Here is a 10,515-nt window from a genome sequence, read left to right on the forward strand (position 1 = left end):
CCAGCCAGATAAAAGATTTTAATGGTCCACATTACAGAGGCAACATATTAAAAGGATGATGAGGTGAACATCTAGACACTAGCTGGTGGTCTTGCTGTTCTAAAAGGCAGTGGGTCCTAGGCCGGGCACGGTGACTCACACCTGTAATCCCAGCACATTGGGAGGTCAGGCGGATCACCTGAGGTCAGGAGTTCCAGACCAACCTGGCCAACATGGTGCAACCCTGTCTCTACTAAAATACAAAAATCAACCAGGCATGGTGACTCGTGCCTGTATTCCCAGCTACAAAGAGGGCCGAGACACATGAATTGTTTGAACCTGGGAGGCAGAGGTTGCAGTGAGCCGAGATTGTGCCACTGGACTCCAGCCTGGGTGACAGAACGAGACTGTCTAAAAAACAAAAACCAAACAAAACAAGTCTGTGGAGCAGCTTCTCTTCTAGCGGAGTGAATTCCTATGACACACCCAGGAGGGTCACAAGGTACCCAAGAATTTTTTTTTTTTGAGACTAAGTCTCGCTGTTGTTGCCCAGGCTAGAGTGTCATGGTGTGATCTTAGCTCACTGCAACCTCCGCCTCCCGGGTTTAAGCAATTCTCCTGCCTCAGCCTCCCGGTACCCAAGAATTTTATACCTTCAGAAGCACTGCCAATTTGGATTCAAAGGTATGAGGAGAATATGACAGGAAGGAGGGCTGGTGAGCTCCCCAATCTGCAAGTAGGAATTAAACGGACAAACCACTCAGCTGTAACCACATGCAACGCTTCATGAAAAACAAAGGATATCTCTGAAGGTGAAGCAATGAGCCCAGATGGCAGAGCTTCTAGCCCAGAAGGCTGAGCCAAACCACAGGATTATTCCCAGTCCTTAAAACCTAATTTTGTTTGCCCAGTTGTAGTCAAATGTCTTGGGACTGGCACCTCATTTTTTTTTTTTACTTCCTTTTTGCCCCCATTAGAATAATGTCTATAACTGGTATCCTATGCCTGTCCCACTCTTGGTTTTGGGGAGCAGGTCATTTTTTCCTAGTTTCATAGATCTACAGAAGGAGAGCAATGTTTCACTGAATGGATTACACCCAGACTCTCACCCACGCTTGCTGTAGATTATTTGGATGATGTGATTTGGGAATTCTGAGCTGATGAGCTTTAGATGAGGTTTTTCACTTTGAATTGATGATATAATTGTTTGAGACTTTGGGGGATGTTGGGACAGGATGAATACATTTTCATTCCATGAGGGATATATATGAATGTCTGGGATCTAGAGGACACACTGCGGTGGGCAAATAATGCCACTCCCCCCACCCCACAAAGATATATGTGTTCAAATTCCTATAATTATGAGTGTGCTATTTTACATGGCAAAAGGATCTTTGCAGATATGATTAATATAAGGATTTTGAGACAGGGAGATTATCATGGATTACCCAGGTGAGTCCAATGTAATTACAAGAGTTCTTATAAGGCAAGCTTGTCCAACTGGTGGCCCACCAGCTGCATGTGGCCTAGGACAGCTTTGAATGTGGCCCAACACGAATTCGTAAACTTTTTAAAAACATTATGAGATTGTTTTTGCAATTTTTTTTTTAGCTCATTAGCTATCGTTAGTATTAGTGTATTTTATGTGTGGCCCAAGACAATTCTTCTTCTTCCAATGTGGCCCAGGGAAACCAAAAGATTTGACACCCCTGTTATAAAGGAGAGAAGATCGTAGGAGAGTTAAAGAATTAATGATGGAAGAAGAAATTAGAGCGATGTGATTGCCTGTTGGAAGGGGGCTATGAGCCAGGGATGTGGGTAGCCTTCAGAAGCTGGAAAGGGCAAGAAAAAGGATTGTTCCCTAGAGCCTTCAGAAGAAATGCAGCTCACCCACACCTTGATTTTATTTTAATGAGATCCAGTTTGGACTTCTGATCTCCAGAACTATGGGATAATACTTTGTGTCATTTTAAGCCACTAAGTTTGTTGTAGTTTGTTAAAGCAGCGATAGGAAACTGAAACGACCATGACAGGTGCTCAGAAGAACTCCAGGAGGCATGAAAGGAGGATGTTAACACCTTTACATTGCAGGTGTTCCTGGGGGGCACTAATGAGAGAGCCTGCTGTACTGCAACTTGGATAGATTCTGGAGCCTTCTGTTACAGGGGATCCTATGCAATGTGGGCTGATTTTCAAGTAATAAACATGAGTGGACCTGAGTAAAATTTATAAATAAGGAATATATTGTCTTTAAAATGCAAAAAGGCCTAAAAGATGTTGGGCTTGTAACACTATGGACACAGGGAGGCTCGATAGCTGTTTTTTAGTAGTATGGGGGATGGAGAGGCCTTCAACTAACCAAATGATCCTTTGGAGTTTAAGTGAGGGACTGGGTCTGATACTCTGCATGGGACAATGGCTTATCCCCTTTATGAGCTTCTTTTTGAATGTTTCTGTGTCTTAAATGAGTGTGGCGAATGAATCTCCTCAGAGGAGGACACTCTCAATGTAATGTTATATCTGTACTCCTGGAGAAAGCTGGAAGCAGTGGCTCTTGCTGGCAAAGATTGTGGGCAATAGTAGGGCTGTTGCAGTACACTGTGGGTAGCCATGCATTGTGTTTCTTCCAAGGTAAAGACGCACTGTGGCTGAGAGGCTGTAAAAATCAGCATGGAAGAGAACATTCTAGCCAAGTCTATGACTGCAGAGTATTTGCCAGTAGATACTTGGATAGAGTCTTTCATTTCAGTTAAGTTGAGTATGAGAACCTTAATATGTGGGACTATGTGTTAATATACCCCAATCCTCACACAAAATCTGATTTGGATGTGATGAAGGCACACATGTATTAAGAAGATATGAGAGGTTTATGACTCATAGGGTGAGGTTTTTTTTTCTTTTTTTCAGAATAGCAGGACAGGCTGCCAGGCAAATCTGAAAAATGGCTTTAGAGAGCAGGGAGGGATGACTGGCTTGAGTTTTTACTGTGAGGAGAGGTAGGATGAGCTGAGGATTTCCCTTCATTGTCCTGACTTGCATGGATTGAAACTCCTACCAGGGATAACAGAGAAGGTATGTGCGGGTTTTCTTACCAATTTGCTCAGATGAAGCATGGGGTTGGGAAGGGGAAATGGGGCTTGACATTTGTCAAGAGGCAAACAGTGAAAATGGAGTCAGACTTCTTATTACACGTGGGTAATGAAGAAGGGGCCAAGCTGGCTAGTCGGGATGTAGGGGACTACTCTTTCAATGAAGTCTTTTAGTATTTTTTGACTGAATTTAAAAATTATTTGCATGTATCACTTTAAATAATAAAAATGATTGTTTTTGTAAAACGGAAAGAACAGAGACTCTGGAATCAAACAAATGTGTACTGTATTTAAATACAAATTATACCAATGGCTCACACCTGTAATCCCAGTGGTGTTTAAGGGAGCTGAGACTGCAATGAGCTAGGATTGTGCTATTGCACTCCAGCCTAGATGACAGAGCAAGACTCTGTCTCAAAAATAAATAAATGCATACATTAAAAATACTTAAAGAAGCAATCATTCAAATACGTACATAATTTTTGAAATAAGTTTTGATATTGTTATGCTAATGTTACTCTTTTGCGCAGCATATTTTACTTTTTTTAAACCCGTTGCTGTTTTCTTAGATTTTAAAAAGGAGGAAAAATCGTATCAAGTTATCAGTTGGCTTGCACCTGAAGATCATCAAAGAGAATTTAAGAAGAGTTTTGATTTATTTCTGGAAGAAACTTTAGGTGGCAGGTAATGTTTCTTTTTATTCTTTGAACCAAAGGGTCACTATTTTCATCATACAAATAATGGATGTATGCATGGATACTTGGATTTTATTTTAATGAGATTTTATTTTAATAAGAGAAAGTGACAAATGGATGGATGAATGGATTGATAGATGGAGAGGCAGATGATAAGGGGAGTAGATGAGTACTACATACTACATCATCCAGTAAAGTCCCTGGACATTCTTCTTTATACTCTCTTTCTTACACTATAAGCATGAATGCTTTTCTGCAGAAAGTGGGAAATTGTTTCTTCTGGGACTTCCTTGCGACACTTCACCTACAATCATTGCCTGTAATATCCCCGACACAGAAATTGGGATAGACTCCTCCACTTTTCACTGTTGGTGGGAAAATTAGAGTCACCTTTTCCCACTTACTGTCTTCCCTTCTTCTCACATATATTCATAAATAAAGGGAAGGCTTATGAACATTGGGTTTGTAGAAGTTGAACATACAGTCATGCAAAGTTCTTTAAAAAAGCAATCAACCTGGTACAAATGAAACATGAAACTGACTCCTTTTGCTTAATCTGGATGGGAAGAAACACATAACTTTTTGATCTCAGACATAAAAGAGGAAACACAGAAATCCATGTCTATCTTGGTTAATCTCCGTGGCCTTACCTACTCTTGTTTTCTTGAAAATTCTACTCAATAGTCAACATAGTGCTTAAATCTGACTTCTTCCATAAAGCCTCCCTCCTCACCCAAGCTGGAACACCACATTCTCTCCTCTATACGTCTGATCTAATCCACCCATTTGACACTTAGCCTATATCATCTTGCAGAGTTAGTTATATATTTTAAGCATATGCCTTGTCTCTTCTTATCTAGTTTCATATTTTAAAGGACAGGTATGGTTAAGAGTGCATTCTTAAAATATTTTAATTTATTAGCTTAATTTTAAATACGATTAATGAACTACAGTCTAAAAATTTTTACTACATGACTGGCTTTTTTTTTTTTTGAGATGGAGTTTTGCTTTTGTCGCCCCGGCTGGAGTGCAATGGCGCGATCTCGGCTCACTGCAACCTCTGCCTCCAGGGTTCAAGCGATTCTCCTGCCTCAGCCTCCCAAGTAGCTGGGATTACAGGAGTGTGCCACCATGCCCAGCTAAGTTTTGTATTAGTAGTAGTGATGGGGTTTCACCATATTCGCCAGGCTGGTCCCAAACTCCTAACCTCGGGTGATCTACCCTCCTCGACCTCCCAAAGTGCTGGGATACAGGCGTGAGCCACTGCACCCAGTTCATTACTGAAATTTTCAAAAATGTTTGGCAACTTTTCCTTTATTATATGAATCTTTAAAAATATACAACAGAGGATGGCTTCAGTCAGTCTGCATATCACTAGTGAGAGACCTTCTCTAACTGGAGGGCAATGGTACGGTGGTGTACAGGTTACAGGTGTGTCAGGGAATTGATTCTCTCAGTCTTCCATACAGCCAGTAGGTCTCTGATATCTAGAGCTCTTGCACCTATTGCAGCTGGCCTAGGCATCCTCATCTATTTCCCCCAAATTCTGTAAAATAGGATCATATTCTATGCAGGCATTATTGGGAATATGTTGCAAAAGAATCGTCCCTTTGCATATGTCAGTAAAGCTTTGACATTATCTTACCTGAATACCCCAGCCTGCATTGAGGTGGAAAGAAATAATAATAATAAATAATTAAAAATAATAATGTAAATAAGTAAACGAATATGTAAATAAATATATAAAAATATGTAAATGAAAATAAATGAAAGTAAATAATAAAGAAAGAAAGAATAATAAAGGAAAAAGCAATGCGTTTCAAAAACCAGGTTCCTTTTGTTTTTATTTTTTTCCATTGCTTAACTCCTAGGGATAAAAAGGTGGAATTCTCATTTTCAGCTGAGATATTCGGTTGTAATATAATCAAAGAGTAACTAGACTGAGGCAATCTCTCGTATGCAAGCACACAGTGCTAAAACATAGCACATATAATCAATACTGATAAACTCTTTCGTCAAGTTACTTACACAATTTGGTTGGATAAATAAGAAAATCACTCGTAAACACTCCGTATGTAAATGAGGGGTAAATAGAGTGTCACCTAATTTATCAAGGAGACGGAACTCTGAGATCTGCTGCTCTGAGAGATGGCTCCCAGAGTAGAAGGACCTTGAGTCGGCATTGATGGTGGTTGGGGTTTGGATAAGGGTAGAAAAGGGGAAGGGAGAAGGGTAACTCTAGGGAGTAGAAACATTTAAGCCAGGATAATTATGGCAGAGGGCATTTGTGGGAAACTGGTTGAATTTGTGGGTGACTGCTAGAAAGGTTGTTGCTTCCCTGGGATATTTTCTTTGTATCTCAAGATACTTTTATGTACTGTAAATTTAACACTTCCCATGAATATTTATTATTATTTTTTCTTACAGAGGAAATTTTGAAAACTTATTAAAAGTTCTAGAATACTTGGCGTTGCAGTGCAGTCATTTTTTAAGGAGAAAGGATATCATGGATTCCTTAAAGAATGAGAACTTCGACATGGTGATAGTTGAAACTTTTGACTACTGTCCTTTCTTGATTGCTGAGAAGCTCAGTAAGCCATTTGTGGCCATTCTTTCCACCTCATTCGGCTCTTTGGAATTTGGGCTACCAATCCCCTTGTCTTATGTTCCAGTATTCCGTTCCTTGCTGACCGATCACATGGACTTCTGGGGCCGAGTGAAGAATTTTCTGATGTTCTTTAGTTTCTGCAGGAGGCAATGGCACATGCAGTCTACATTTGACAACGCCATCAAGGAGCATTTCCCAGAAGGCTCTAGGCCAGTTTTGTCTCATCTTCTACTGAAAGCAGAGTTGTGGTTCATTAACTCTGACTTTGCCTTTGATTTTGCTCGACCTCTGCTTCCCAACACTGTTTATGTTGGAGGCTTGATGGAAAAACCTATTAAACCAGTACCACAAGTAAGTGACCCTCAGCATTCAGTTTGGGATTCACACAGAGGCCTTCAGTGCATAGTTAATGGCTGCCACCTGCCAGTAGGATCCTGAGGCTGAAGTAGGGATAGGCAAGGGAGGCACCTAGGGCATGCTTTTAAAGGAAGTGATGAGTTTCAGGGTTGTGCAAGTATAATGTTAGGCCTTGCACCATCCTGAGATCAAGGGCATCTTTGTGTGGGTTCCTCTGGCTCCTCTCTTGCCACACCCTAGTCCTAGCCTTGATAAAATAAGCCATGTATTAAAGTTTCAATTTTTTGTTTGCATTTTTATTTTGCATGATCATGTGTACAATAAACATGTAGTTAGTGCCCATTACATGCAATAATTGTTAAGGAGATAAGATACAGTGAAATGACAACACTATGGATTCGCAGTAAGCAGGGTGGGACTGCATGGGACCGACAGCAAGAACTGCGGGTAGTATCTCCAGTGTTCCCTGCCTGTAGAGCCCTGGCTCCTGGCTCCACCCAGATCTTCTGACTTGATTTCTCTGGGGTGGACCCCTGCTACTGTAATTTGCAAATGCTGCCCAGGTGATTTGAATGCACAGCACAGTTTCACAACTCTGCTACAGAAATTTTTCTAAGGGAGGAGAGCTAGGAATGAGTTGGCTGCCTGTTGCCTCTGAGCACTGGGTTCCCATTTTACAGAAGTCATCTTATTTAATATCCTTCCATCTGTATGGAGGTGTGATCATCTTCATTTTTATAAATGGAGGAGGACAGAAGCTCAGGTGATGTAGGTGACCGTCCCACCACCATGTATTTCAGAGGCCCTGAGAGCCTGGGCTTTCCAGTCACCCAAGTGTCCACTTTTCTAACTTTCATTGAGTGAGCAGGAAGAGGTGGGGAATGATCTATAGGTGATATGGGCTTTGCATGGGTGGCAGGAAGTTTTAGGAATGGAGCTGAGAGGGAAAGCACCCCAGGTTGGGGAGCAGGGGTCCCAATATGTGGAGATGTAATTGAGATGGCAATAAGACTGGGTTCCCTGGGTGGCGCTGGCTACACTAGTGGAGTGGAATATTCAATTGCATGAGTAAAACTGTGGGGATTTACCAGAAATCTTAGCTCACAGGTGGGTGGATCAGGCCTCCACCATGGAATAGGGAGAGGACGTTGTTAAGAGGATAACAATGGGAATAAGGGTTGTAATGACTGTGAAACAACATACACTAAAAAAAAAAAATGTTTCTTCTCTGCATTTTCCAATTTTTATATAATGGTCTTATGTTGCCTTGTAATTACAAAAATGATGACAAGGCTGTTTTAAAGAAGTCCTTAGGAATGGTAAGTGGTATGCTGGCTGGAATCCAGTAGAGTCTGAACCACATAGTAGAATGATGGGTTGGGAGGTGGAGTGAGCACTTGTAGGGCAGAGAGAATCAGACAGAGTTCAAAGAAATATTTGGAAGTAAGAATTGACAAAATTGTGCTAAACACAAAATTAAGACATTGGATACTGTGAGCCCAAAATATATAACACTGGTCTCACCAATTTAGAAACTTTATTTGCCAAGGTTGAGGATGCATCCATGACAGCTTCAGGAGGTCCTGACAACATGTGCCCAAGGTGATTGGGGCACAGGCTGGTTTTATACATTTTAGGGAGATGTGAGACACCAATCAATATGTTTAAGGTAAACATTGGTTTGGTCCGGAAAAGCAGGAGAGGGGTATTCTAGGTCATAGGTAGACAAGAGACAAACAATTGCATTTTGTTTGAGTCTCTGATTAGCTTTTCACTGAGTGCACAATTTACAGAAACAGTCACTTATACCTTAGTCTGGGTTAGTGAAACAATAGGGCAGAGGAATCAAGCCAAAATACATTTGTCTCAGGCGAGCAGACGGATGCTTTTGAGTTCTGTCTGCTCTTTGTCCACAAGGAATTTTCTTGTGGGCAAATGGTGAGGGGGGTATGCAGCTTTTTTTTTTTTTTTAAATCTTTTTGGCTGTGGCTATCCTATTTAGGAACGGAATGGGAGGCAATTTTGCCCAATGCAGTTCCCAGCTTGACTTTTCTCTTTGGCTTAGATTTGGGGATCCTGAGATTTATTTTCCTTTCACAACACTAACTTTGTTAAGAACTACCTGGGGGACTTTATGATACAAGCTGCCCAGGCCTGCTTTTGGGACAGAGCATTACTGCTTTATTTATTTTTTTTTAAATCTACCACATCAAGGCATTGATCACTTCTTTATGTTACAAACATCCCAATTATATTCTTTTAATTACTTGAAAATGTACTATAAATTATTGTTGACTGTAGTCACCCTGTTGTGCTATCAAACACTGGACCTTATACATTCTAACTATATTTTTGTACCATTAACTATACCACTTCCCCATCCCAGCCTCTGGTAACAGTCATTCTACTCTCTATCTCCATGAGTTTAATTGTTTTAATTTTTAGCTCCCACAAATGAGTGAGAACATGCGGTTTGTCTTTCTGTGTCCGGCTTAGTTCACTTAACATAACATACTCTAGTTTCATCCATATTGTTGCAAATGACAGGATCCCTTTCTTTTTGTGGCTGATGAGTTCTCCATTATGTACATATACTATATTTTCTTTATCCATTCATCTGATGTTGGACATTTAGATTAATTCTGTATCTTGGCTACAGCGAATAGTGCAGCAATAAACACGGAAGTGCAGGTATCTCTTCAGTATAGTGACTTCTTTTCTTTTGGGTATATACCTAGCAGTGAGATTGCTGAATCATATGGCAGTTCTAGTTTTAGATTTTTGATGAACCTCTAAACTGCTTTCCATAGTGGTTGTACTGATTTAAATTCCCACAAACAGTGTGCAAGTTTTCTTTCTCCACATCCTTGTTATTGCCTGTCTTTTGGATGAAAGCCATTTTAACTGGGGTGAGATAATATCTCATTGTAGTTTGATTTGCATTTCTGCGGTAATCAGTGATGTTGAGCAAACCTTTTATATGCCTGTTTGTCATTTGTATGTCTTTTGAAAAATGTCCATTCAGATCTTTTATTTTTTAATCAGGTTATTAGATTTTTTTTTTCTCACAGAGTTGTTTGAGCTTTTATGTATTCTGGTTATTAATCCTTTGTCAGAAGAAGAATTTGCACATATTTTTTCCCATTCCGTGGGTTATCTCTTTGCTTTATTGATAGTTTCCTTTGTTGTATAGAAGCCTTCTAACTTGATGTGATCTCATTTGTCCATTTTTCCCTTGGTTGCCTGTATTACGCAAGAAAAATAAGTGCACCCAGATCAACATCCTGGAGCATTTCCCCAATGTTTTCTTTTAGTAGTTTAATAGCTTGAGGTCTTAGATTTCAGTCTTTTTCTTTTCTTTTCTTTTCTTTTTTTTTTTTTTTGAGACTGAGTTTTGCTCGTGTTGCCCAGGCTGGAGTGCAATGGTGCAATCTTGGCTCACTGCAACCTCTGCCTCCTGGATTCAAGCGATTATCCTGCCTCAGCCTCCCGAGCAGCTGGGATTGCAGGCGCCCACCTAATTTTTTGTATTCTCAGTAGAGACAGGGTTTCACCAAGTTGGCCGGGCTGGTCTCGAACTCCTGACCTCAGGCGATCCACCAGCCTCGGCCTCTCAAAGTGTTAGATTTAAGTCTTTTATTCCATTTTGATTTGATTTTTGTATATGATGAGATATAGGGGTCTAGTTTTATTCTTCTGCATATTCATATCTAGTTTTTTTTTTAGCACCATTCATTGAAGAGACTGTCCTTATGTTCTTGGCACCCTTGTCAAAAATAAGTTCACC

General features: G+C 40.4%; 1 protein-coding gene across 1 annotated transcript in view; it reads left to right on the forward strand.

Moving 5' to 3' along the window:
• UGT3A2 (UDP glycosyltransferase 3 family, polypeptide A2) overlaps positions 1-10,515 on the forward strand; it is a 50,385-nt gene that overhangs the window by 17,106 nt on the left and 22,764 nt on the right. Inside the window, 2 exon segments of the mRNA XM_012002377.1 lie at positions 3,638-3,752; positions 6,191-6,722. Of these exon segments, the coding sequence (XP_011857767.1) occupies positions 3,638-3,752; positions 6,191-6,722 (647 nt within the window).

This window comes from Mandrillus leucophaeus, unplaced genomic scaffold (genome assembly GCF_000951045.1).
Source record: "Mandrillus leucophaeus isolate KB7577 unplaced genomic scaffold, Mleu.le_1.0 Scaffold684, whole genome shotgun sequence".
Lineage (NCBI taxonomy): Eukaryota > Metazoa > Chordata > Mammalia > Primates > Cercopithecidae > Mandrillus > Mandrillus leucophaeus.